Here is a 26,542-nt window from a genome sequence, read left to right as displayed (position 1 = left end):
AGCGCGTGGCCCGTCTGACACGACGTCAGGACGCCTCATCGACCACCTCCATCCCCCCGACATTGCCTGTTCCATCTCATCTCTAGTATACCCGCGACGCCGCGACGCACGCGTCCCTCACTATCGGCGCAGATCGAACCCCCGCCACACCCACGATGAGCTCGACATCAGCGCAGCCGCTGTCCTCGCTCGCCGACCCGCTGGCGCTGGCCCGGCTGCAAGTCCTCCTCGTGCCCGTCCACAACGCGGCAAGCGGCAGCAGCAAGGGTAACGCAGAGCTCACCGACGCCGTGTTCGACCACTGGGCCGGTCTCTTCCGCAGTCACCAGACACTGCGCGGCGATGAGATCTTGCACGGTGCACTGTCGCCGCGCTCGCCGACTCACCAGCGCGGAGGCAAGGACGGGCAAGGGCCCCGCGGGAGGTTCTTGCCCAACGCGTCGGCTGCGTCGATATCGCGCGCCGCGAGCGCAAACCACGTCCACCTCGCCTTCCCCTCTCAGCCGCCAGCAAAGCACCTCTACCCGCTCAGCCTGCTGCGTATGACGTCGTTCCCCCTCGTCGTTGTCGGCATCGCTGTCGATGGCGCCGAGGACTCTGAGGTCGAGGGATACAGCATCGACGGCAAGCTTGACGCGGCCAAGGATAAGAAGGGACGGCCCCGGCCGACTCTGCAAACGCAGAGCTGGGACGTGGCTTTCAGACACACGCTCGCGTCCATTCTGCCCGAAACTTCAGCGTTTCCGCTCGTCAAGCGCCTGGTTCTTGTGCCGCCGCACGCACCAGCGCCAAGCTCGAGGCAGGGAACCCCCGCACGGAGGAGCAGTGCGCCGAGCAAGAACTCGAGCATGGGGGGCCAGACGATCGTCCGCGCTCCGCTCGACGGCGGAGATAGCTGGGTCGCTAGATTGCTAGGAGAGCTCGTTGGCGAGGTCTTTGGCGAGCTCGGCGAACTTGTGAGTGGCTAATACTGGACCTGAGCTGACCATCGCAGGCAGCTTCTCTCGAGTCTCCCGCTGGCATGAACATCCTCTCCGGCACGCTGCTCCCCTCGCTGTCGTCGGCCATGCCAGCGCAGGCGCATCCCCAGTCTCCAGCGTCACCAGCAGCCGCAGCAGCAAGGTCGCGCCCACAGTCTGCCAATAGCGCGTCGTCCCGCCCGTCCAGCCTCGTACACACCAGCTCGTTACCCATCGTCCCGTCGAGCCCAGGCCATGGCGCTGCGCGTACGCTTACCCCGGGAGGCCGACCGACGTCCATCCAGAACCCCTCAGCACCACCCATCCAGGCCTCGGCGATCGCACCCGCTCCTTCACCCGTCCAGACGTCGTCCAACCCGTTCAGACGGTCGGGCGTGCTCAGCTCGCCATTCAACCGCTCGTCGTCTGCCAACGCCAACGCTTCTGCCAATATGGCTGCGGCGCTCGCAAAGGACATTGCCGGCATGGCAAAGTACACGACCGCACCGTTAGCCGGCATCGCCGGCGGCCGTCTCTTAAAGCTCCTTGGCGACATGTACCTCCTCACCGGGATGTACGCCGACGCCATCAAGTGCTACGACGATGGTGCTGAGCGTGCGCGCTCGGTCGGAGACGTGCTGTGGGAGGCGCTGGCTCGCGAAGGACGAGCGGTCGCAGGTGTTGGTGAAGCATGGGAGGGACGGGACGGATCAGTGAGTATGGCGAGGGGACTCTCACTGACATCAGAACCTCTCCACTCCGTTCCCCACATCCCCGATCCCTGTCGAGATCTTATCTCACTACTTCTCCGCTCTTGCTTGTTTGAGCAGGTCGCCTCTGCCCTTCCCCCCGCCCACCCAAATCTTATCACCGACGCCTCAGACAGCCAGCGGCTCGTTCCCGATCGGAGGCAGGTCCTCCGTCCCGCAGATTGGCACCGGCGAGGGCCTCTTGGCATACCTCTACACGTCCCTGTGTCTGCGTATCAGCCATTTCGTCTTGCTCATCTTCGCCGCTGGCGGCTGGGGATCAATTGCCTTGTCCTCGCTCATCTCGCATGCTCTGCCACGCTCATTCCCCCCATTGCTGGAAACTCAAAAGGACCTTTCGGCGATTCGTAAGAGACGGCTGCTCTTGAATCAGCTGGCGAGCCAGTCCCAGCTCACACGCACCTCGATCCTGGGTCATGCGGAGGCTGCGCTTGGATCGTACAAGCGCGCAATGACGAGAACGGAACAGCTGTCAGTCTACGTGGAAGTGGTCTGGCTCGCACGGTGGCTCGACATGGAACGCAAAGAGGCGGCAGCGACTCGACAGCTGGCGTCTCTGCTCGTTCAGGTCATTATGGAGGGCCGCGAGGAGAGCAAGAGACTGGCTTCACAGCTTCGTGTGGACACGGACGCCGGCAAGGACGACAGCGCGACTGGAATTGGGCTTGGCCTGCCGGTTTCCGTCAACGACCCAAGATCTCTTCGTCGCAGAGAGTCGGCAGAGGGCAATGTCAGCATCATCTCTCTGTTCGAACGAGCTTGTCACGTCTTCGGTGTCGACCTGCTGTCCCTCGACGTCGAGCCCAAGATCCCTACCACCATCCAGACGGAACGTGAGGCGGATACTCCTTCGTTCGGGTGGGCGGACCTGCAGGTCGAGTTGCTGAAGGAGGGGATTGCTATGGCCGAGGCCTTGCCTGGTGAGTTGAATTGAAGCTGCAAAACACTAACTCACCAGATCATGCTGCCGTCATTAGATTCTGTCTCTCGGCCCTCAAGGCCCTCCACACCCACCTCACCCCATCAAATCAAAGCCAGCTGGTCAAGCTGTACCCCAAAGCCCTCAGCATCATCCGCCGCCGCGCCATCGACTTTGACGGAATCCCTTGGTGGCTCCCTGGGCGCATTGTCCTGAGTGTAGAGATCTCCAGCCTCTCGGTCAACAAGATGCCGTTCGAACACTCGCGCGCCGAGATTTCGCCCACGGAGAAGAACGAGGGACGGAAAGATCCATTCTTATACAACCCTCGTCTCAAGGGGCCTGGGGTAGGCAAGACGACCTTGGTTGCCAACGAGCAAGTGGACGTCTACGTTACGCTCCAGAATGTCTTCGCGTTCGACTTGGAGATCCAGGACGTTTCTCTATTGTGAGTACCTTGTTCCTACTGTGGCTAACCGTGATAGAACCGATGGTGTGCCCTTCGTGACCACTCCGCTGCCAATAATGCTTCCAGCATCATCTGTGCAGACCGTTCGAGTGACGGGCATGTCACCTGCTGCTGGGTCTCTGCAGATCAAGGGTGTCAACGTGCGCCTTATGGACGGCTCATCCGCCGAGATTCTGCTGCCCGTTGCGGATGCCGCGGGCTCGAAGCGCGACAGCAAGCGGCGCAGCCACATCCTGGCCGACGCAGCAAGGACCAAGCGCCAGGGACTCGAGGCTCGCCACTCGCTGTTGCTGTCGGCAGATGGCCTCCCGGCGCTGCCAACCCAGCAAGACGAGCACAAGTGGCTCGAGTGCCAGATTGTGGAGGAGCAGCCACTATTGTGGATCAAGCAGACGTCGCTTACCCATGGTACAGTGATGCTGTACAATGGCGAGAAGTGAGTTGCCCAAGGAGACCACAACTGACAGCCGCAGGTCCATCATCCGGATAACCCTGGAGAACAGTTCATCTGTTCCCGTCGACTTTGTCAAACTGTCGTTTGAAGACTCTGTGTCCCGGGAGGCGCAGATCATTGTTGCGGAGGGCGAGCTGTCACCAGAGCAGGCGTACGAAATCGACTACGATGCGCTCAACAGGCCTGTGTTCTCCTGGGACTCACCGGGCGATCTTGTCATTCCGCCGGGTGGGCGCACAGTTCTGACAGTCTACTGCTTAGGCAAGGTCGGATGGTGAGTGGGCCGCACCGTAGGCATTCACTCACACTGCAGCGTCGACGGGTCGATCCGGATCGACTATGGCTACATCAACCGCAAGGAGGAGAATAAGTCAAGCACCTTCTACACCAGGCGCCTGACGTTCCCGATCCTCTTCACGGTCTACCACACGCTCGAGTGCTACTCTCTCGATGTAGTGCGTCTGCCTCCGCCAAAGGCGTCGTTGTCGGAGGACAAACAGCAAGGCAGTGTCAACGGGCCAACATCACAACCTGCGTTCTCCACGTCAACCGACGACGACCTCAGAAGGGCACTTGCACAAACCGACAACCGCGACGTCCTCTTCTGCATCAACATTCGCAACGTCTACAGCGTGCCGTTCGAGGTCGCCCTCGGCACTGTTGAGACGAGCGACGAGTCTGCCAAGCCGCTAGTCGTCACCCGGCTCGTTCCACCCGGTGCGACTGAGCGCCTTGTCCTGCCAATCCGGCGCCAGGGACTCACTCAGGAGGAACGCTCCCGTGCGATTCCCTCGCTCACCGGACGGCAGTATGTTGTCCAAAAGGGCAAGCGATCAGAGGCCGAGCTTGCGCGCACCCGCGAGACCTTCTGGTTCCGCGAGCACCTGCTGCAGCTCGTCGAGATCTCGTGGCGCGAGCCCGGGTCGCTGCGCTCTGGCAGCCTGTCGCTGCGCGACCAGGCCCTCGCGCCGGCCCAGCTCGACGCGTTCCGCCTTGACGAGCTGGCCGTCAGCCTGACGGTCGAGCCCCGCAACAAGGACACACTACAGGCCATGGACTTTGTCGACCTGCGCATCAACGTGGCCAACAACCTCGAGCGCCCACTGCGCCCGTACGTCCGCCTCGAGGCAATCCCCACCTCGTCAAACGACAACTCGTGGACCTCGCCCGCGCCTCCGCCGGCACCCAGACGTGTCAGCTCGCTCCCTGCCACGCCGATACCTGTCGCCAAGACGGTTGCGTTCGACGGCGTGCTCGACGCCACGCTCCCCCTCCTGCAGCCGGGCGAGAGCGCGTCCCATGTCGTCGGCGCAGTCTTACTAGCATCCGGGACGTACAACTTCCGGGCAGCGGCCGAAGAGATCGTGCCAGCGTCGCCCATCCCCCCCACTGTCTGCTTCTCCCCCAACGTCGCAGTCAATGTGGCTTAACTGTCTAGACTATCATAGTGACATGGTTGACATCATGCATGACATAGTACAACGTAAAGAGCGCTCAGGCTGTGATGCCGTGGTGACGCTTGTAACGGTCGAGCGCGGCTGCGAGCGGGCCGAAGCTGCGAGCTTTGTCTTTGGAGGGGGCCGGGATGCCGACTCCGTTGTTGACGACGAGAACCTTCATGGCCCGGTCGTACTTGAGGTCGGTAAGGAGCTTGGGTGTGATGAGGAAGTATTGACCGGCAGCCTCGCTGCACGCCACCTTGACCATCTGATTGTGAACGGCACGCTCAGCCCTAGCGTCCATGCCCTGGTGGGTCAGTGTTTGAAGAGGGGAAGGCGCCCACCTGGTTGATCTCGTCCACGAGTGAGAATGGCGTGCGAGACATTTCGCCAAGACTCATCAGATACGTCACGGTGGCGAGCGATCGTTCCTGCGTCCGTGGTTAGCTGCTGGCCATCCACTGCCACGTCTGCCACACTCACTCCACCGGATTGGCGACTGGCAGTCAACACCTCGAGCTCCTGCTCATCTCGATAGCTGACGAGAATCTGGATACCCCACTCCGAGTAGTCGCCTTCCACGCGATTCATTCGAACTTCGCCAGTGCATCCGAGAGCTTGGAACGCGTTGGAGAACCTGGTGCTTACACTGTCTACCAGTGTATCGAGAGCCGGGTTGAACTTGGCCAAAATCGAGTCGATGTCGCTACGCAGCTGGGCAAGCTTCGACTGTTGCTCCTTGACCTTCTGTTCCCGCTCATGCAACTACACCGTTCAGCATTACTACATGGTCACGGTGCTCACCTCGGCAGACAGGCGCCTGTGACGATTAATGACGTCGTCTGTGACACCAACGGCCATTTCCAGGTCGGTTTCCACAACGACCAAAGCGTTCTTGGCTTGTGCCGTAGCCTCGGGGTCCTGCACTGTCAGTTTCCGTCCATACGAGCTTCGCTCACGTCACATCGCCGTTTGACTTCGCGTTTGATCGGGGCCGGCTGTCCGTTTGTAAGGTCCGTGAACTCGTCCAGCTTGCGCTCAGACTTGGCCTTGGCGTGTCTGTATCTGGCATTCGCTACATGAATTAGCCTGGGACCTCGGATGCGGTACACACCTTCCTCAACGGTTTGGAAGGAGGCTTCTGCTTTCTCCTCTAGCTTTTTGGCAACCGCCTGAAGCTCCCGCACGTTGGCTGCAGCCTTAGTTGCCTGGAATGTGGCTTTGAACAGATTGTCGACATCCGAGTCAGTCTGCATACATTTGCGCTTCACGTCAGCGAGGTCTCTCCCCCACTCCTACCTGGAACTTTGCGTATGCCTTCTTGCGGTCCTCAACCTGCTCAAGCAACGCCTTTTGGATCTTGTTCTTCCTGACCTCGGGTGATGGCTTGTTTTGCAGCTCATCGAGCTTCTTTTGAGCCATATCTTAGGCTATCAGCAAGCAGGCCCTTCTGCTGCGCGGCATGACTGACTGATTTCAATGCGGGCCGTGTCGTACTTGCGGGCCTCTCTTTGAAGTCTATCCATCTTCTGATTTGCCTCTGCCTTTTCCCAGTCAGCACGAGCCCAAGCTCGGGTACTCACAAGTTCGCTGCGCAGTGCGTTCACCTCGGCGATACACTGATCGGAGTCCAGCTTGGCCTTCGCAGTTGGTCGCTCAATCTCGTTCAGCTGTCGCCGCAGCTTGGCGGCGTTGTCCGCGATCTTGTTGATAGCCTCGACATCGACTTGAATAGTGTTAGTATGTCGGTGGCGCAACTCTGGGCCTACCTGACAAGTTGAAAGCCACCGCGGGGCGTGGAGGATTACTGGTGATCTGGTAGGCGCGCGTGCCGTACACGGAGCGACTGGCGCGGTTCGAATCCGTCTTGGTCACCCACGAAGTGATACCGGCCTGAGCCACATTGTCTGAGGCAATGCGGGTTCCGTCACGTAGGGTGAGGGCCGAGCGGTGCATCTTGGCGTACTCGCAAAGGAAGGTGATCACGGCAGCATCGGCTTCAACAAAGTCGATGGCCCACCCATCGAAGCCCAGGGCTTGCAGCTAGTTGTTAGCACTCTACCGGCTGCGAATGGACGTACCTGTTCCTGCGAGCAAGGGCGTTGCGGGTTTGCAGACTCCTCAGTGACGTTGACTGTTGCTAAGTGGATGCCAACTTTGACGTTCTTTCCTGGTTCTGGCGAGAACCTGACACCGTTCAAGTTCAACAAAGTCCTGTAGTCTTCTTCATTTTGACAGATGAACGTCTAATGATGTTAGCCAGACCAGAGCACTGCACTTGCCTTCCTCTGGTTGGCTGTTGTACAGGCTTCAACCATCCAAGCATACCGCTTGTCGGCCACATTGGCGCTGATCATAGGAGGCAAGCAGACTTTGCCCTTGAGCTTGTCCTGGTTCTTGTCGAGCCACTGGCACACATATTGGATCGATGGGTCGTACTTGAACGCCCTTTGTTTTCGCTGGAGGTCGATGGACGAGAGCTTCTTCTTCCTGGCCTGTCAGTACTAATCAGCCATCGCGGCTTACTGGTCCTCGATATCGGCAATCTCGCGGTTGATCTGTTCAGCGTCCCGTGTAAGCTGTCGGTGCTTTGCCACAGCCTCTTCCTTCTTTTGCTCGAGTGGTCGCACTTTCGCCAGCCTCTCTTTCTGTTTCCTATCAGAAACCAGCCGCGCGATATCGCCTACCTTCTGCTGGGCAAGGAGCTCAAGCTGGGTTGTTACGTCGGCCTGAGGAGACTCAAGGATGGCCTTGTTGTCTGCGATTCTGGCTTCGAGGCGCTGCTTTTCCTGCTCCCATTTCCGGGTCTCGGATCCAATTGAACGCAGTTTGGCTTCCAGCTCCTTTGACTCTCGTTCCTGCGGGTCAGCGGATGTTGCGCACGAGGAGACTCACGGCTGCCCGATAATCCTCCTTTGCCTTGCGCAGATCACGGTGACCAATCTCAAGTTTAACCCGCTCCTTCTCGACGCTCTCACTCAAGCTCTCCTGTTTCCGCTTCTGAGATCTGGTCCAAGGTCAGCGGGGGTAGCAATGGTACACAATATACACACTTCATCAGATCCTTGAAGCCAGATTGCTTCTCGTCGATAGCGTCGTGGTTCCGCTTGGCCTTGTCTTTCCTCTTCTTCTCGACAGACGTGGCCTTTTGGAGCTCGCGCACTTCCGAGACCATAACCAGAAGTCTCAGAACTGCGCGCTGGTATGGTTAGCGTGGAGCCGCTGGCAGGATCATAGACCCACCTCAAACTCCAGCTCCTGACGCCGTTCGTAGTAGCGAACCTCTGGTGCGAGCTCAGTGACCTGAGCTTGGAGTTGATCTCGCTTCTGCATGTTCGTAGCCAGCTCCTGTGCGAGAGTCAGAACCATTAGGTGCCGGGCTACGCACGCCGTCCACATCCTTGGCTGCATCACCGCGCGTGATGAGCTTTTCGTGCCACTTCGTCATGCGACTGTCACCGGCGGCCAACATTGTCTCCTTGAGGACATAGGTCGAGTTCATCTTGGCAAAGTCGCTGACCTTGTCCTGGGGAAGGAAGGAGCTGGCGTGAGCGGGGTTCTGACAGTGGAGCTCACCAGAGGTTCGTAGCCTGGACGTCAAAGCTGGCAACTACGTCGTGGATCTTCTTATGGGGCGTGGGGCGCCCGTTCAGCTTGAACTCGCACTTGTTGCTGTCACGGCTGAAGCGGCACCAGATGACGAGGTTGGGTGTCCCAATCTGGCCCTTGAGCTCGATCTCCGTCTCGGCCACCTCAGCGCCCTGCTTGACGTAGGACTTAATGTCTGTCGCGCGGCCCATGGTCTGGAGTCAGCTCAGCTGAAACGAGCAGCCACTCACCTTGGGAGGGAAGCCGAGGCCGATCACAATAGCGGCGGCGATCGAACTCTTTCCAGTGCCGTTGGGGCCCAAGATCATGTTCAACTTGGGCCCCGGGTTGAACTCGACAAAGTCGTATGTCATGAAGTTGCGCATCTTGATGCGGACGATGGCGCCGGGGGTAAAGCTGGGCATGGGTGAGCTGTGAAACACGTGCATACCCACCCATCTTCGTCACGCTGCATCTGCAGGCGCAAACCTCCATGCCCGTTGGCTTCCGCCTCGCCACCTTCCTCGCCCTCGGACTCGGGCTCGGACTCGTCCCGGTCCCGGTCCTCCTCGTCCTCCTCGTCCTCCTCGTCCTCGTCGGGCGACACAGCGCGCCTCTTCCCCTTGTTACGTGTCCGAGTCTTGACCTCCTCGTCCTCTGAGATCAGCTCGACGACGTCGTCTTCGACATCCTCTTCGTCTTCCTCGTCGGCGTCGGCTAAGCGCTGGCGTTTGTTGTTGCTGCCTGATGGCCGCTGGGACGACTCGGCATGGTCGCTGCTGTCGTCGTCCGAGTCGGCCACTCGCCGCTTGTTCCTCGTCGTCGCCCGTCTAGGTGGCATGGGGCGTTGCTGACTGCAGGTGGCAAGATGAGGATGATGAGAAGAGTCGACGTTTGGTTCCTCCACCCAGCGAGCGCGCTTGTTGTCAACAGATGACCTCAACCCAGGCGCGACGCGTTGGGACGCCAGGCACGGATTGATCTGTTTGATTCCGCCTGCTTGCGTGACGTGGCATTATCGACCCCCATCTGCCACACGAAATTTCCGAGCTGCGGCGATATGTTTTCGCTGGTCGTTTTGATGCCGCTGTTGAGGATGCTCCTGCGTCTGGTTGCTGGCAGGACGGCGGTGAGGCTTGGTGCTGCTGGGCGCCGGGTGCAGCCCTGCACGGCGGCGGCGCTCTCCATCTGCAAGACCTTCATCGACACTTGACCAGTTCCAACCGTCAACACATCAAAAATGGTGCGTAGCGTCGACACGAACGAGCGCGGAGAGGGGAAAACTAACGTCCCGCAGGAGTCCGCCGCTTCCAAGACCCCCGTCAAGCTCGCTCGTGTCCTCAAGGTGCGTTTCGTTCGAGATCGAGTTGGCGTTCGAGTTGGAGGTGGCAAGGGATGGAGGAGGGGTCGGCCGCTGGGACTGGGTCGAGAAGGGAGGAGGATGGAGAGGGGAGGGATTGGGCTGGTCCAGGCCGACCGCTGGCTACGGCGAACGGCTGCTCGATGCGCACGCGAGACACTGGAACGGACCGACAAGGCTTGGAAGGACCGACTCGACCGACGACGGACATGTTCGACCACGACTGCGTGTCCACTCGTCGTCGGCGAGACGACCGCCCAGCCTTGTCCCGCCCATCCCGTCGACGTCGTGCGCAGAGCCCGAGCCTGGATGTTGTGGGAGCCGGAGGGATTCTGCCGATCGTCGTGACAATTGCTGACCTGTGCTCCTCTTCTCGAACTGTCCCTCGCCTCATCGCCTACTCTCGCCATCGCACTCGCTCCCCGCGCTCCCCTAACAGGTCCTCGGCCGCACTGGCTCGCGTGGTGGTGTTACCCAGGTCCGCGTCGAGTTCATGGACGACACCTCGCGTTCGATCATCCGCAACGTCAAGGGCCCCGTCCGTGTCAACGACATCCTCGCCCTCCTCGAGTCGGAGCGTGAGGCCCGGTGAGTCGCGCGGCGTGGGACACAAGGGCACTACTGACTCGCCCAGCCGCCTCCGTTAAGCCGCCTGATGTAACGGGGTTTGATGTAGAGTGTACTGTACACTGGCGTGGTAGTCTCTCATGCCTCCAAGGAGGCGATGTGATCCGGCTTTAGCATTGCGTCGAGGCGCGAGCGCAGCGAGCGGCGCGGAGTGGTCGCGGGTTGCAGGTCGTCGTTGCACGTCGTTGTTCCATGGTCGTGGTTGTGTCGTCGCGTTTTCTCAGTGCAGGATTGCCGCCGAGTCCGAGTCAGGAGTGCCTGGCCAACCACCCCTCCACCACGCCCAAGCCTCCGTGTTGTCGGCGTCGTGTTGTCTCCCAGTCCTCTGTTGTCCAGTCTCCCACACATGTCCGCGGCATGACCGCACAACCAGAAGACGTGCCAATGGCCTCGGCGGGCACCACGCCACCCCCAGCCGCCTGGGCCCCGCCGCCCGAGCTGACGCCGACCGCCGTCCTGCCCGACTGTGAGGCCCCGAAAGGGAAGGGTTGACCAGCTGACAGCAGTCCGCACAGCGCCCTCGGCGCTCGCGTCGCTCCCCGGCGCAGAGTCGGACCCGGGGCGCATGGGCATCTTCCTCTGCCTTCTTGACGGTAGGTCCCTGCCCCTGCCGCTCCCCCTGCCGCTGCCACGACGGGACGCCGGCTGACGGCGCCAGACCGGCCCCACCTCCACCCCTCGCTCGCGGCGCTCAACGCCCACCGCGCGCGCGTACACTCTCTCCCGGCGCCGGCGGACGGCGCGCTGCCCCCCGGCGCGGGGGTCGAGTGGACTGCTTGGCGGCTGTCGGAGGACGAGGAGGCGCGCAGGGCCGCATACTTGCCTCTGCCGTGAGGTCTTGTCACTTCAGACTGCTTGCAACTGTCATTCACGCCGCGCTCACACCCGCTGCCGCGAGTGTTCACCGCGCGTGCTCGCACACATCTATCCCTTGCATAATCTACAACGATGCAACACTAGCACCTAGGCTGCGCCTAGGCCTTGATGCCGAGACGCTCGTCCTCCTTGGCAGCCTCGGCGAGCTTCTCCTTGAAGAGCTTCTCGGCGTTGGTCCAGACCGGCGCGGTCGCGCGCTGGGGAAGCTGGAGGATGGTGGGGAGCAGGTCCTTGGAGAACTGCTCCGAAGCCTCACGAGGAAGCAGAGTAGGGAGGTGGTCGATCGAGATGACGGTGACGCGCTTGCCGACGCCCTTGGTGTCGACCTCGACCGTGGGCTCGGGGAACGACGTGTTGATCGAGTAGATGGGGATGGGGTTGTGGGGGTTGGTCGTGTCGCACGAGACGTCGACAACGACCGAGAGGCGGCGGTCCTCACCGGCAGCGGCGATCGAGTCGGACGTGACAAACTTGGGGATGGGCTTGGAGAGGTAGATGCAGTTGACGAAGATGTCGACGTCGAGAATCTCCTGGAAGGGGCCGCCCTTGGCAGTCTCGGCCATGTCCCACTTGACAATGTTGTCCCTGGCAAGTGTCAGCTCTCATGACCTACACGCACAGCTGCCCGACTCACTCCTTGAGGCCGACCTTGCGGAAGAGGTCGACGGCGCCCGAGCCACAGCGGCCGAGAGCACCGATGACGAGCGCCTTGACGTTCTCAATGCCGCCCTTGACAGTCTCGAGCTGAGCACGAACGTGGGCGATCATGGCGTCCTCGTTGGGGTAGGGCTTGAGGTCCTTGAGGACACCCTTGCCGCCCTCGGTCTGCTGGGCAGCGAGAGCGAGCGCACCGGCGGCGGCGCCGGCAAAGCCAGCGTAGAAGCCGAACGCGGCGACACGGCGGCGCGTCTCGGGGTCCTCGAGGAACTCGAGGTCGTAGAGGGTGCCCTTGCCCTGCGCGAAGCGGCGGAGCACGTCGTTCCAGCCACCCTGCTCCTTGTAGCAGTGGGCGAACTGGATGTGGGTGTGGGGGAGGGGCTCGCTGGGGCGAGTCAGCGGGGGTCTGTGCGCGGCAACATTTCTTCAACTCACGTCGACTCGGGGAGCTCCTTGAGGCCGATGATGGGGATCTCGACGGGGGCCTGGGGCCACGAGTTGTGCTCGACAATCTTGCAGCCGACGCTGGGTGTGTCAGCGGCTATAGCAACATGGCCGAGCAAGCGCAGCCCCCACTCACGCCTCAAACTCGGCGTCGTCAAAGATACGCTGGGGGTCCTTCTCGACGTAGACGTCAAAGCCGCTGTCGAGGAGCGTCTTGGCCGTGGTGGGGGTAAGCGCCGAGCGGTGCTCGAGGGGCTTCTTCTCGCAACGAAGCCAGATGGGCTGCTTCTGGGCGGACATTGTAGCTAGTTGGGGGGGTTTGGGGTGGGGAGGTTGGGAGAACGTGCAAGCGTTGGCTATGCTTTTAGCTGTCGACTATTCCGCTGTGCCGGACAGTTGAAGATAAAGGGTGAGTTGTGAGAGCAAAGACCGATGTCTATGACTGGCCTGGTGGTGGACAAAAGTCGTGGACCTATCGGCCTTCTCCATAAAGTGACTCCGACTCGATGGCCCAGGGCCGTCACAGAGCCGGCTCGTCGGAGCGACCGGCGCGGGGCGGGTGGGCGACGGCGCGACGGCGAGCCCAGCCGAGCCAGGCGCGCCAGGCGCCTTATTATCACTCTCCCACGTGGTTCTAACTCGTAATTCAATTTGTGACTCATTAATCTTCGCACGGACCGAGCCGATTCAATCTCGAAAGGTCGTCCACTGCAACGACCAGCGCCGAGCACAAAGTCAGCGACCGCTGCCACATCGCTCCACATCATCGCACATCATGTCCGAGCCCACCCAGCCCCCTGCCCCCGCTGCCGAGGTCCCCGTCGCTGCCCCCGCCGAGGGTGAGGCCGCCGCCGGCCCGAGCAAGTCCGAGCTCAAGAAGCAGGCCAAGGCGGCCGAAAAGGCCAAGAAGGCCGCCGAGCGCGCTGCTCGCGAGGAGGAGGAGAAGAAGAAGCGCGAGGCCGCCGCCTCGGTCGACAACGCTGCCCAGAACTATGGCAAGCTTCCTCTCCACCAGTCGCAGGAGCGCCTCGGTGAGTAGCCCGGGCTTGGATAGCGCCGTAGCTAACTGCTCAGGCCGCGAGTGGCTCTCGTTTGACAAGCTCACCGACGCCGACGTCGGCAAGGAGGTCGTCTTCCGTGCCCGTCTGCACAACATGCGTCCTCAGGGTGAGTTTGGCAGCACCGTGCCAGTGCTCACGCCCAGGTGCCAAGATTGTCTTCCTCCAGCTCCGTCAGCAGATCGAGACGCTGCAGGGTGTCCTCGTCGCCTCGACCAAGGAGGACGACCCCCACCAGGTGTCCAAGCAGATGCTCAAGTACGCGCAGCAGATCCCCGCCGAGTCGATTGTCGTCGTCGAGGGTGTGATCAAGAAGGCCGAGGTCAAGTCGTGCACCATCCAGAACTACGAGGTCGGAATCTACAAGCTCCACACGCTTGTCGAGGCCGAGCCCCTCCCCTTCACGATTGAGGACGCGTCGCGCTCCGAGGCCGACATTGAGAAGGGCGAGAAGGAGGGCCTCCAGTTCTCCAAGGTCTCGCTCCCCACCCGTCTTGACAACCGTGTCCTCGACCTCCGCACCCCTGCCAACCAGGCCATCTTCCGCATCCAGTCGGGCATCTGCCAGCTCTTCCGCGACCACCTCAACTCTGAGGACTTTATCGAGATCCACTCGCCCAAGCTCCAGGGTGCGGCTACCGAGTCAGGTGCTTCGGTCTTCAAGGTGCAGTACTTCAAGGGTACGTGGGGGACGGGGCGAGGCTCGAGCCGCGTTGCACTTCACTGACGCTCCGCAGAGACCGCCTTCCTGGCCCAGTCGCCCCAGCTCGCCAAGCAGATGTGCATTGCTGCCGACTTTGGCAAGGTGTACGAGATCGGTCCCGTCTTCCGTGCCGAGAACTCGAACACTTACCGCCACTTGACCGAGTTCAACGGTCTTGATCTCGAGATGGCCATCACCGAGCACTACCACGAGGTTGTCGACGTCCTCGACAACCTCCTCATCTCCATCTTCAAGGGCCTCGAGGCCAAGTTTGAGAAGGAGATTGAGGCCGTCCGCAAGCAGTTCCCCTGCGAGAAGTTTACCTACCTCGAGAAGACGCTCCGTCTCTCGCACAAGGAGGTCGTCAAGATGCTCCAGGACGCCGGCGCCAAGGACGGCGAGGGCAACCCTCTGGGCGACCAGGAGGACCTGAGGTGGGTGAAACGCCGTGGCGCTTAACTGACTATCAGCACTGAGAACGAGCGCTTCCTCGGCAAGCTCATCAAGGAGAAGTACAACACCGACTACTTTATCGTCGACAAGTTCCCCCTTGCCATCCGTCCCTTCTACACCATGCCCGACCCCACCGACCCCACCGTCTCCAACTCGTACGACTTCTTCATGCGCGGCGAGGAGATCCTCTCGGGTGCCCAGCGTATCCACGACCCCAACTTCCTGGTTCAGCGCATCAAGGAGCTCGGCGCGGACCCGGCCTCGCTCGAGGACTACGTCTCGGCCTTCCGTCTCGGTGCTCCCCCCCACGGTGGTGGTGGTATTGGGTGAGTCGGGGATGGAGAAGTGTTGCTGACGTCCAGTCTCGAGCGTGTCCTCTTCTTCTACCTCAACCTGCAGAACATTCGCAGGGGAAGCTTGTTCCCCCGTGACCCTGCCCGCCTGAGGCCTTGAGCGCGTCCTGCATAGTCGCATTGGAGGAGGTACATATGGCTTAGAGAGTCACAAAAGGCCACACCAGTGGTCTGCCACAGTTAGCACTGCCTGCTTGCCTCATGCAGATGAGTTATGGTAATCGGCCAGCGCGGCAACAAGCGAGGTACTAACCTGGTCTTGGGTGATCGCCACTATCGGAAGGAACAAGACTCGTCAGCTTGGAAGCTCCGGCGTTCACGGGTTGTTCCCCGCACACACGACCAGATCGTGCGAGCGGGCAGCGCCACCGCCTGCCCCGGGACGGCACACTGACGCGGTGCTCACAGCAGAAGCGCTCACAGCAGAAGCGTCCCGTCGAGCCCATCGGTACAGCCTTGCGCTGCTCGGAGGCGAGGGGCGAGGGCGAGGGGAAGCGAGCTCGACGACGATCAATAGTGCTAACGCTGCGAACGGTGGAACAAACAACGCGTGCCCAGGGACGCACCGCTGCTCGCCAGCGTCTCACGGCGCAACGGCCACAAACAAACCACTGCAGCCCAGTGAGCCCAACCCACGCTCACAGCCCACAGCTGCCTCGAACGTGCGCGACGCGCTCGACTTGTTTCATCGGCGCCCCCGCCGCGTCGTCACCGCGGTGCCACGGCGAGCGCGAGCGCGGCGGCGAGCGTAAATTTTGGGACCTCGGGCCTTGCTAAGCAAGTGGGTGGCAAACGAGGCAGGCAGGCTTCTTGGCTTCGATTGAGCGGCGCGCACACGCCCGCCGGGAATTGCTCGAGTCTTCGGGTGCCGCAGCGCTGAATTGGGCGCGTCTCCCGCGCGGCCGAGCAGCGCACCAGCTCGCAACGCACCGCACCCAGCCGCCGCCCGGCTTATCTTGGGCGCGCCGTGGGGCGTCGGAATGACGTTGGCACAACCCCAGCGCAAGAGGCAGCCCGTGACGTCTGAGGCAACGGTGGTGGGGGTAGAGTGGCGATGTAGTGGCCGGTATGCGACCCGAGGTCCCCGAGGAGCTCCGCCTGCGCCAGTGTGCCACCGACGACGCATGCGGGTGGCCTGCCTGGGTGACTTGGTGTCGGAACTACCGGCGTTACCTGGCCTGGCTGTGGCTGCAGTCGGTCACCGCCGGATTGTGCACATAATACTCCCGCGCGTCGTGGTGGGATGCGCCAGCCCGCCCAGCGGTGAATGAATCTCACGCACTGCTCGTCGTCGCCCGTCGCCAGCCGCCGCCAGCGCTCACCCGCCGCCCACCCAGCCGCCACCCCCGTTCAATTTTTTTTCTGCCCCCGTTTGCCTCGGCCGCCCAGCGAAGCCTGCAATTTTTTCCCTGAGGCCGACCAAGCTGCCCAACGGATGCATCCATTTTGCTGCCATTGGGCCACGGCCCGTTAAAGACTCTTCAACGCCCCACCGGCCTACTCCCTTTTCTCTTTCCAACAACCCCCCCAACCCCTCTCCCCCTCCATCCTCCCCTAACACCCCGACCCATAATAGACGTTTGCATTGCCCACAAGGCTGCACGCTCTCATCCTTGAATCCGCCTACCCTCCCACGAAAAAAGCAAAGAAAAACGCTTCTACGCGTCCCCCAGAGAAAACCCCTCTGAAAAGACCAAAAAGACTATAGACTCATCTTTCCCCCCCACCTTTCGATATCTATAGGTGAGCCTCGACCGTGGCCGGCGACGACTACCGCGACTGGAGCGCACGACTCGCTCTGGTGGCGCGGGCGTCGAACGCCGCCGCCACACACTCCCACCTAGCTGCCCGGCTAACCCGACGACAGATTTTCAATGATGGCCCCCGCTGCTACCGCCGCCGCTTCCGGTGCCAAGGCTGGCGCCTTTGACCTGGCTTCGATTGTCGTTGCCGACAAGGCCGCCGCCACCGAGGCCCAGGTCGCCCTCGCCGCCGCCGTTAAGAAGGAGGGCGTCGAGTTCCTCGGCCAGATTGGCTTCACCGACGCTATCGTCAAGGTGAGTGGCGAGCGGAAGATTTTCTGCCTCCGTTGTTGAATTCCCGACTGACACAATGAATTAGGCCCTCGTCGACAAGAAGTCCCCCGAGGTTCGTGCCAACGCTGCCGGCGCCATCTCGACCCTCATCGAGAACGGTGCTGGCATCTACCTCGAGCCCTACGTCGTCTCGTCGGCCACCGGCACCATCTTCCCTGCTCTCGTCGAGGCTTTCGGCGACAAGGACCAGAAGATTGTCGCTCCCCAGGCTGTCGCCGCCGTCAAGGCCATTGTTGAGGCCATGAACGGTGCCGCTACCTCGGTCCTTCTCCCCACTCTTCTTACCCAGATCCAGACTGCCGGCAAGTGGCAGGTCAAGTCCAACTCGCTTCTCATCCTCCAGCAGATGATCAAGTCGGACCCTGAGCAGATGGGCCGTGCCATGCCCGACCTTGTCCCCGTCCTCGCCGGTGCCGTTTGGGACACCAAGTCGGACGTCAAGAAGGCTGCCAAGACTACCCTCGAGAAGGCCACCAAGCTCGTCCAGAACAAGGACATTGAGAAGTTCATTCCTGCCCTTGTCAAGTCGCTCCTTAACCCCATTGAGGAGGTCCCCAAGACCATTGTCTTGCTCTCCGCCACCACCTTCGTTTCCGAGGTTACTGCCCCCACCATCTCCCTCATCGCGCCCCTGCTCATCCGTGGTCTCGATGAGCGCCCCACCGCTACCAAGCGTAAGGTCGCCGTTATCACCGACAACATGTCCAAGCTTGTCGACTCGGAGTACACTGTCCGCCCCTTCCTTCCCCAGCTCCTCCCCCGTCTTATCAAGACGGCCGAGACCATTGCCGACCCCGAGGCCCGCTCGGTCGCCAACCGCGCCATTGCTACCCTCCGCCGCATCGGCAAGGTCCCCGCTGAGTCGGACGGTACCGACCTCCCCCCTCTCCGTGTCGCCGAGGGCCCTTCGCTCGCTGCCGACTTTGTTGCCGCCATCAAGGCGTCGGGCGGCCCCGACGTTGACGCCGCCAACCCCGCCATTGCCTACGCCGGTGTCCTCGCCGCGTCGCTCGTCAACGCCCACGACTACACTCAGTCGCTCTGGGAGGCTACTGTTCCCCAGTACCTCAAGCTCGCCACGTCCTTCGACGTCCTCCCCGCTGTCCGCGAGGTTCTCCAGAAGAAGGCCGACGAGGAGACCACCGACGACATCAAGTTCGACGACGAGGAGGAGGGTGAGGACCTCTGCAACATTGACCAGTTCAACCTTGCCTACGGTGCCAAGATCCTGCTCCACCACGCCAACCTCCGCCTCAAGCGTGGCCACCGTTACGGTCTCCTTGGCCGCAACGGTACCGGCAAGTCGACGCTCATGAACGCCATTGTCGCCAACCAGGTCGAGGGCTTCCCCGACCCGTCGCAGGTCCGCACCTTCTACGTCCAGCACGACATTGACGGCTCCGAGGAGTCGATCTCCATCATCGACTGGGTTCTTGCCGACAAGCGTCTGCTTGCCGACGAGAAGGAGATCCGCTCGACTCTCGAGTCGGTCGGCTTCGACGCCGAGAAGCAGAAGCACGCTATCGGCTCGCTCTCGGGTGGTTGGAAGATGAAGCTCGCCCTCGCTCGTGCCATCCTCTTCAAGGCCGACATTCTCCTCCTTGACGAGCCTACCAACCATCTCGACGTCATCAACGTGACTTGGCTCATCGACTACCTCACCTCGCTCACGCACTGCACCTCGATCATGGTCTCGCACGACTCGGACTTCCTTAACCGCACCATCACCGACGTCCTCCACCTCAACAACTTCAAGCTCAAGCGCTACCCCGGCAACCTCGAGGCCTTCATCAACCACGTCCCCGAGGCCCGCTCGTACTTCCAGCTCGACGTTGCTGAGGACTACCAGTTCAAGCTCCCCGACCCCCCTCTTCTTGACGGTGTCAAGACCAAGGAGAAGTCGCTCCTCAAGATGCGTGACGTCTCGTTCCAGTACCCTGGCTCGCCTGTCCAGCAGCTCTACAACATCAACCTCCAGGTCTCGCTCTCGTCGCGTGTTGCCGTCCTCGGTCCCAACGGTTCCGGAAAGTCGACCCTCGTCAAGCTCCTTACCGGCGAGACTGAGCCCAACAAGGGCGGTTCCGTCTGGAAGCACCCTAACCTCGTCATTGGTTACGTTGCCCAGCACGCTTTCCACCACATTGACCAGCACCTCGACTCTACTCCTCTCGAGTACATGCTCTGGCGTTACCAGACTGGTGAGGACCTCGAGGAGCTGAGCAAGGCTACCCGTGTCCTCACCGAGGAGGAGAAGAAGAAGATGGCCGAGGGTGCCACCGTCGTCAAGGAGGGTGTCAAGCGCACCATTGACGAGCTCGTTGCCCGTAAGAAGCTCAAGCAGTCTTACGAGTACGAGGTTTCGTTCAAGGGCCTCTCTTCCGCCGAGAACATGTGGCTCTCGCGTGACGAGCTTGTCTCGCGTGGCTTCGAGAAGAAGGTCATTGAGCTCGACACCCGTGAGGCTCAGCGTCTTGGTCTCATGCGCCCTCTTGTCCGTCGCGAGATCGAGAAGCACTTCGAGGACTTCGGTCTCGAGTCCGAGTTCGTCTCGCACAACTCGATGCGTGGTCTCTCCGGTGGCCAGAAGGTCAAGGTCGTTCTTGGTGCCGCCACCTGGCGCCGTCCTCACGTCATCTGTCTCGACGAGCCTACCAACTACCTCGACCGCGAGTCGCTTGCCGCTCTTATCGCCGCCCTCAAGGCCTTCGACGGTGAGTCCGATACCAATGTAACAGTGTGAAGTGGATCTAACAAGCATTAGGTGGTGTCATGATCATCACCCACAACAGGGAGTTCTCCGAGTCCATCTGTACCGAGGTCTGGGCCATGTCCGGTGGTTACCTTACCGCCTCGGGCCACAACTGGGTCGAGGGCCAGGGTACCGGTGCCCGTATCGACCAGCCCAAGGAGGGTGACGACGAGGTCGAGTACGACGCTCTTGGAAACCCCATCGCCAAGGCCAAGAAGGAGAAGAAGAAGAGTAAGTCGAACCCAAGTCGACCCCACATAGGCCCAGCTGACCCCAAACCCAGGCGCCGCTGAGCTCCGCAAGGCCAAGAAGGACCGCATGGCCCGCCGCAAGCGCGGAGAGGAAGTATTTTCGGACGAAGGCGAGCATCAACGTGTTAAAGAACCCCATGAATGCAAACTGACACCCTCGCAGAGCTCTAAGCCCGTCGTCCGTCGACAACGACTTCAAATTCTGTCCTTGAAGGTAGACTATAGATACCCGGCGTCCTTAGGTAGACTCCCTCATTCTCTTGCATTGGGCTCGCAAGGCCGCTCACATACGCCTCGCTGGCTTTATGCATCCATCCCGTAACTGTTTGTTCGAAGAAGAGTGAGAGGAGAGCACGTCGTTCGAGTTCGAGGAGGTGAGGAGAATGAGTGCCACAAAGAGGTGCCACTCTATGCCACTCTGCCACACCTCGTTACGTAAGTGTCCGCCAGTTTTAGTAGTGGCGGCCAAGTCGTATTTTGCCACCAGCCCAATCTTCCTTGCTCTCGCCGAGCCTTTCGGGCGACAAGGCAGGATGTTGTTGCTCCCCCAGGCTGTCGCTGCCGTCTAGGACATTGCTGCGGGCATGATGTGTACCCCCTACCTCAGACTTCCTGCCCCCTCTGCTCAACCAGATCCAGACTCGGGGCAAAAACCTCGCTCCTCGTGTTCCTCGGCTGATGCCTCTCGGAGACTGAAATACTTACCGCGTGAACATGGACCGACTTGTTCGGTGAGAACGTCGGGGCTACCCTAGAACCGGGTCTCTATCCCATGCGGTCGCGCAATACAACGAGAATTGGCGGCCGCCGGGTGCCTCGCACTGTGTGGCCGTGTGCTTGGAGGAAGGCGTGGGGCCAACCTCCCCGTCCGCGCCAGACACCAGATCCACTGCCCTGGCACATGGCACAATAGCGATCCCGCGATCTTGCAAGCCCGTACAATGATGTGCTTGGAACAGGGGGTGATTGGCGCCGACCTGGGCCCAGCAAGTGCTTGTTGACACAGCCGCGGGCGCATCACTGCCCTGGTGCCCACGACGCGCTTGTGGCCCGTGCGCGACGCGTCGCGCCGCGTGTTGCCTTCGCCGATCAATCAACCAGACTCACGTCGCACGACGACGCGCATGCGTCAACCCACTCATGACTCACCCGCCGCGCGGCGGTCGGGTTGACTGCACGTGCACTCAACCCCCCGACTTGCTGTTTCTCTTCTCTTTCATTATCTCTCTCCCTCTCTCTCTCTCTTCATTCACCCCCCCCCCCCCTCCCCCTTCCCCCTTCACTCTCGAGCTTCAGCCCACCCACCCTCGCCACTCACAACAACTTTACAGGCTTGTATTCCTCCCAGCACCTTATCCACTCACCATGGGCCCCTCTGCTAGCGATCACGGGGCACCGCCTGGTGGCTTCTCCCCTCACTCTTACAAGCCAATGCCCGACTTCTCGCGTCCACCCGTGCAACCCCCCGCATCCCCCGCCACAACTGTCGACGACCCTAACCTTATGCCGTCGATTTTGGCCAACTATCAACCGGGGGGGCGCACTCGGTGGGAACTACTCGGCGCTTCCTTCGACCTCTCCCACCCTCAGCCACACCAAGAGCTCGGTGACGCAACACCCGTACAAGCCAATGCCTTCCTTTTCGCGTCGGCCCGCCCCGTCAGCTGTATCCTCTCCTGTCCCCAGTGAATCGACACTGCCTGATCCCGAGCACACGCACGGCCCAATTCGCACCCTTCTGCCGTCGACCAACACCGGTTCATCCTCCCTCACCCACGCTGCGGCCGTTCGTCACCACCCTTACTCTCGCATCCAAGGACCTGCACGCGTGAGCAGCCCTGATGCTAGCGGGCAGGGCCTTGTGCCGAGCACTCCCTGTCAAGGCGTGCCGCAGCTCGCAAGGTCTCCCCTCCTCGGACACAGCACCATCGCCGCCGCCCGTACGCCTGAGATGATTGAGGAGGTTTCCAAGATGCGGCTCTCGAATCTTGCGAGTATCAATTCAGCATTCGATTCAGCATATGCGGCGGGGTGGACCCACAGCAAAGCTCACCATGATCAATCTTACGCCGACGATCCTACAAAGAGCCCATTGTACGCCCAAGGCTTTGCCGCGGGGAGGCATTCAGTTGTCGACCGCTACGACGAAGGGTTTAACGAAGGCTTCTCTGTCGGGCTCCGGACAACTTCCGGACATTACGACGAAGCCTTGGCCCAGGCCAAGGACACGATCGCGAGTCTCTCTGACTTTGGGACCAGGCAGCAGTCGAAGTCCCTGGAGGGAGTCACGACTGCAGCGTCGCCGTCCCATCAGCAAGCAACTGTTGGTCCTTGGAATTCCGAGTCGGCTCCCTCCAAGCCGACTTGAATGAGTAAGAGCGGTTGGAAGCGGTGAGCTGTCTCACCTCCCAACTACATCAAGATGCGAAACCGACCTTTTTCACTCCTTCACCTGTCGCACACACTCGTTTTCCGTCCTCACTCATCCGCCTCGCAACACCGACCCGATTCCCTCTTTCCTGTGCCTTCTTCTATCCGACATTTCTTCCACTTGCCTACCTCCCCACTTCTTTCCCTGCTCATTTCTCTAGCCTATGTAGATAGCTGGATGCAGGAATCCTCGCACACTGTGACTGAACCACGACCTCCAAGCTTGGCCGGCTTGCATCTTCTCGCGTTGGAGACCGCACGACCTCTCGGACATCCTTCAGAAGGGGTGCAGCCTGAGTTTCAATGAGCCGGACGACACTACCCCGGCGGCTGTGTCTACGCCACCACAAGTCCCTGGCGCCCCATTGCTGGGATGCGGTACCCGTACCGCTGGCAGAATGGCCTGGTCCTTGGCGTCGGCCATTTCCACGCCGAGGCATGAGGGGCCTTGGCACTCGGCACGGTACTGGGCGAGCTGGTCCACCCTGCCGCCGTTGATGTGGATGTTTCGGGTTTCCAGCTGGAGGTGTAAGTGGTCATGAACTTTCGCCTCGCCACTCACTGCAGCTGCAGCGCAAACCAACTGGGGGCACCCACTGCCTGAGCTCGGCCAAGTCCAGCCGAGGGAACGCCGGCGGCTTCGCGGTTGCCCTGTGCAATACGTACATCTCGGCGTCGGGCATCTCGCTGCGCAAGCAGCAGGCAGCAGCAGCAGAGCTCTTTGCCTCACGTAGGGGAGTCTTGGTGTCGGAGCTGACCGTCGAGGTGCATTGCAGATGCGCCTGGCGCGCCGATCGCGCAGATATCGATGATAGTTTGTATCACCTCCTCCATCATAACATGTATGATGGGCTTAGCACCACTGCTAGCTCCTTACCGGCAGTGTCGAGGACCAGTGTCGCGACCATGGCGTGGGAAGGTGAAGGGGCTGAGCTCTCCCTGCTCCGATTCTGCCGAAGTATGTATAGACCGGCGATGCAGGAGCCCCCTTACGCTTCGTGGCCCTGTACTCGTCTCTCACTCTGCGTTCTTGTCCTGATCACAGCGCAGGAATGGCATGAGAAAGGATAATGGTGGCCCACAACTCGATGCATGTTGCTGTCGAATCCAGTTCCTGAAGTGCCACACCAAGGAGCCACATTCGGCGTGGGTCGTTAATCGCCACCCGAGGGCGCCATCCAACTTGCCCCAGTCACAATTGAAGCAATGCCACTCTAGCCTCATGGAGCACGCGCAGGTCGGTAGCGAGGTGCTGCTCAATTTGGTGCGTTGCATTCAGCATAAGAGGGCAACGGGGGGTTGAGGATCCTGTCGGCTGGGTCGACATATGGATCTACGTGACGGTGTGAGTAGGAATACAATGGTCAGTATGTTGTAAAGGACTTACCGTGATTGAAACCACCAAAGTCACACGGGGAACATCTTTGAGCGAACCTAGACCAAGTCCGGTCATGGTCCCACTCCATCATCTTAACTACTGCCGTTCCCCGACCATTTCCGAGGTTGACACAGTCCACCTTCCCTGCGACTGGCGCCTCACGGGTATACAGGTCCCAGGTCTCGCCATCGATCGAGGTGCGATAGTCATCCAGCGCGACGTACGAGATGTCGCAGCACACGCTGTTGATAGCGGCGGTGGCTTCGTCAAAGCTCTGGGGCAACGCCGCCGTGCTTGCCAGACGCTCCAGGCCGACAATGGTGACCGGCACCGGAAAGGGTTCGAGAACCTCATCCCTGAGGCAGTCGAGAAACGCTGGGAGGTCGGTATCGCGGTGCCTATACTCGTCCGGTAGATCGCTAGTCTCGAGAAAGATGATGGTCGCGTGCTGGAGGGATGGTGGTGGCGAAGGTGTGGCGTCCCACTTCGGACGCACCGCAGATCGAGGGTTGTAGCTCACGCACACAACCAGCTCCTCGACATTTGATGTGTAGCTGTTGACAAGGCGAGATGGGAAACCCTGGACGGGCACGAGTGTCGCAAAGTTCACCTGCTGCGTAGCGCTGAGAGGGATAGTGCTGCAATCCGGCCCATCGTCCCCCTTCCAGAAGCCGAAGAAACCGGTACGTTTGGGGTCAGAAACAATAGCCATGTCGAACACCCCCTGGCTTCGCGAGTAGGTCCGCACTGTTTGCAGGTCTGGCAAGTGTGGCCCAATGCCAGCCATGACAGTGTACCGTACGTTGCCGTGCACATCTAGCACGCGAGCCCTATCTATTCGAGGGAAGGTCTGTTCCCAATTATAAACTTGCCCGAAGGGCAACTGCTCCTCCGTCCACCCGCTGATTTTGTGGGTTAGTGCTATAGTGTCGACAGTTACTGGCGACCCACGCGTACACCACGCTGTCCGCCACGAGTGCCCACACGCTGTTGTGTAGTACCGCTTTTGCGCGGCGGCTAGTCGAGTAGAACTCGCCCTCGATAATCAAGTGGCATGCAAGCAACCTGTCGACGAGGGTTCTGTGCGCACGAGAGACGAGGCGGAAGGCTTTGAGAACCGGTGTCGGTGCGCACTGGATGATAGTGTCGATGATGTGCGGGTAAGTCAAGTTGTCTATCCATGGAGCGGCCATGATGTCACTCGAGGGACGACGGCAGGTAGGGCTAGGGCCGTAGGGGTAAGGTGACGCGGGTTCTTGCTGATGGGCTCGCGGTAGGAGCAGTTGGGACTTTGAGGCGATTGATGAAGGCTTCGGGCAATGTTAAAGAATGCTGTTGGTTCATGACGGGAGTCAACATGTGACAACACGAGAGCAGTGGTGGCGATGTAGAACACTGTCTGTCGTCGGGTGGCTCGAAGTGGAAGCGGGGTGCGGGTTGCCAAGACCGCTAGCCGTCCGTTTACGTAAATGAACGGAGAGGCGGCATGTGACCTGCGCCTCCATGAAAGGGAGCTTGTGTTGTGGGCCTCTGGCGATGCAATGTGCGAAGAGCCCGCGATAAGAGCCGGTTGCACAGAATGCGTTCAAGGACAGGGGGAGGTGTAATGTCCGTGCGCCATGGTAGAGTGAGGGAATCCTGTCGCCCTGGCGGATGTGGCGGCCCGCCACCCAATCGGGAACCACGCAGTGGCACCTTCCCTGGTGCGAGCGCACTGCACCATCCCTCGATATGCACAAAAACGAACGCTTCGCGCGCTCTCTTGCTCTCCTGACTGTGATTCGAACACAGGACCTGCGGATTGAAGGGTAACCAGTTACAGTCCGACGCTCTACCAACTGAGCTATCAAGAGGTGGTGAGGCGCAACCTCACGTCCCCGTCGCTGGCGACTGGGCTATGAAGGCTTTTCGGTCATGCATGCCGCGCTCATGGCTACCCAGGAAGCGGTTGCCCGTACGCGGCTGTACTGAGGATATTGACAGCAACTGGTTGTGCTGGGACCAATGTAATGTAGTTGGCGTAGGTGTTCTCGAGGTTCTCACAGATCTCTGGCAAAACCTGCGGTCGGGAAACCTCATCATATGCCACCGTGGCTGGGGCCAGAGCCTACTCCGACGAGTGTAAACGTGCTGCGCATACGTGCATGAACAGTCTACATGCGCTGGCTGGTACCGAAGTCGACGTGCGGCCCCGCCTGGCAGATTGGCTCCCGTTGGACTGGGGGAGTTGTCGACCTCGGCGCACAGGTCAACATCACCCTCTGCCTCTGGCCAACACGTAACACACCGTTGGTGAAACGGTATCATGCGTCGTTGCCATCGACGCGGCAGGGGTTCGACTCCCTTACGGTGTATGCTTGGTGCTTCAGTTGAAGTATCTTCGCTTTTGGGTGTTGGTTTTGATTGGGGAGATGCTCAGGGAAGGGAGGTGGGTGGCGGTGGAGGGTCCTTCGGTTTTTTGGCCGAATTAATCGCATTTACACGAGTTGTACGCTCCACTCCCCACCCA

At 60.7% G+C, this 26,542-nt stretch overlaps 8 protein-coding genes and 2 non-coding genes across 10 annotated transcripts; 6 read left to right on the top strand and 4 right to left on the bottom strand.

Annotated features, from left to right (window-relative positions):
- Window positions 1–155: 155 nt before the first annotated feature.
- Q8F55_005190 (uncharacterized protein) lies at window positions 156–5,001 on the top strand (the record flags this gene model as incomplete). The annotated part of the gene is made up of 7 exons (XM_069353680.1): window positions 156–956; window positions 995–1,672; window positions 1,707–2,649; window positions 2,688–3,096; window positions 3,134–3,553; window positions 3,591–3,845; window positions 3,885–5,001. The coding sequence occupies 7 exons, from the start codon at window positions 156–158 to the stop codon at window positions 4,999–5,001; spliced, it is 4,623 nt and encodes a 1,540-aa protein (XP_069208322.1).
- Window positions 5,002–5,065: 64 nt separating this feature from the next.
- Window positions 5,066–9,439, bottom strand: SMC5 (Structural maintenance of chromosomes protein 5; the record flags this gene model as incomplete). The annotated part of the gene is made up of 21 exons (XM_069353679.1): window positions 5,066–5,317; window positions 5,355–5,441; window positions 5,494–5,775; window positions 5,815–5,931; window positions 5,970–6,085; window positions 6,125–6,275; window positions 6,310–6,434; window positions 6,482–6,554; window positions 6,594–6,736; window positions 6,780–7,053; window positions 7,092–7,197; window positions 7,339–7,500; window positions 7,537–7,658; window positions 7,698–7,868; window positions 7,906–8,017; window positions 8,064–8,209; window positions 8,254–8,358; window positions 8,399–8,552; window positions 8,587–8,813; window positions 8,850–9,015; window positions 9,054–9,439. The coding sequence occupies 21 exons, from the start codon at window positions 9,437–9,439 to the stop codon at window positions 5,066–5,068; spliced, it is 3,477 nt and encodes a 1,158-aa protein (XP_069208321.1).
- Window positions 9,440–9,838: 399 nt separating this feature from the next.
- On the top strand, window positions 9,839–10,605 carry RPS28A (40S ribosomal eS28 domain-containing protein; the record flags this gene model as incomplete). Its single annotated transcript, XM_069353678.1, has 3 exons — window positions 9,839–9,943; window positions 10,398–10,546; window positions 10,593–10,605. The coding sequence occupies 3 exons, from the start codon at window positions 9,839–9,841 to the stop codon at window positions 10,603–10,605; spliced, it is 267 nt and encodes an 88-aa protein (XP_069208320.1).
- A 364-nt stretch (window positions 10,606–10,969) lies between these two features.
- Window positions 10,970–11,419, top strand: Q8F55_005187 (uncharacterized protein; the record flags this gene model as incomplete). The annotated part of the gene is made up of 3 exons (XM_069353677.1): window positions 10,970–11,051; window positions 11,092–11,178; window positions 11,244–11,419. 3 exons carry the CDS (start codon window positions 10,970–10,972, stop codon window positions 11,417–11,419), a joined length of 345 nt encoding a protein of 114 aa, XP_069208319.1.
- A 140-nt stretch (window positions 11,420–11,559) lies between these two features.
- Window positions 11,560–12,862, bottom strand: LYS1 (Saccharopine dehydrogenase; the record flags this gene model as incomplete). The annotated part of the gene is made up of 4 exons (XM_069353676.1): window positions 11,560–12,046; window positions 12,096–12,503; window positions 12,554–12,643; window positions 12,699–12,862. The coding sequence occupies 4 exons, from the start codon at window positions 12,860–12,862 to the stop codon at window positions 11,560–11,562; spliced, it is 1,149 nt and encodes a 382-aa protein (XP_069208318.1).
- A 475-nt stretch (window positions 12,863–13,337) lies between these two features.
- DPS1 (aspartate--tRNA ligase dps1) lies at window positions 13,338–15,229 on the top strand (the record flags this gene model as incomplete). The annotated part of the gene is made up of 6 exons (XM_069353675.1): window positions 13,338–13,593; window positions 13,637–13,729; window positions 13,767–14,300; window positions 14,358–14,757; window positions 14,794–15,102; window positions 15,139–15,229. 6 exons carry the CDS (start codon window positions 13,338–13,340, stop codon window positions 15,227–15,229), a joined length of 1,683 nt encoding a protein of 560 aa, XP_069208317.1.
- Window positions 15,230–17,003: 1,774 nt separating this feature from the next.
- TEF3 (translational elongation factor EF-1 alpha) lies at window positions 17,004–20,396 on the top strand (the record flags this gene model as incomplete). The annotated part of the gene is made up of 5 exons (XM_069353674.1): window positions 17,004–17,186; window positions 17,251–19,936; window positions 19,987–20,205; window positions 20,258–20,335; window positions 20,389–20,396. The coding sequence occupies 5 exons, from the start codon at window positions 17,004–17,006 to the stop codon at window positions 20,394–20,396; spliced, it is 3,174 nt and encodes a 1,057-aa protein (XP_069208316.1).
- Window positions 20,397–22,991: 2,595 nt separating this feature from the next.
- On the bottom strand, window positions 22,992–24,745 carry Q8F55_005183 (uncharacterized protein; the record flags this gene model as incomplete). The annotated part of the gene is made up of 4 exons (XM_069353673.1): window positions 22,992–23,175; window positions 23,218–23,251; window positions 24,196–24,481; window positions 24,530–24,745. 4 exons carry the CDS (start codon window positions 24,743–24,745, stop codon window positions 22,992–22,994), a joined length of 720 nt encoding a protein of 239 aa, XP_069208315.1.
- Window positions 24,746–25,799: 1,054 nt separating this feature from the next.
- Window positions 25,800–25,886, bottom strand: Q8F55_005182. The gene has a single exon. It is a non-coding gene; the product is annotated as a tRNA-Tyr (tRNA).
- A 430-nt stretch (window positions 25,887–26,316) lies between these two features.
- On the top strand, window positions 26,317–26,387 carry Q8F55_005181. The gene has a single exon. It is a non-coding gene; the product is annotated as a tRNA-Gly (tRNA).
- Window positions 26,388–26,542: the final 155 nt, after the last annotated feature.

This window comes from Vanrija albida (genome assembly GCF_041260175.1).
Source record: "Vanrija albida strain AlHP1 chromosome Unknown contig_4, whole genome shotgun sequence".
In the NCBI taxonomy this organism is placed as follows: Eukaryota; Fungi; Basidiomycota; class Tremellomycetes; order Trichosporonales; family Trichosporonaceae; genus Vanrija; species Vanrija albida.
Note: the sequence above shows the minus strand (reverse complement) of the source record. Positions and strands in the feature narration are given on the sequence as shown.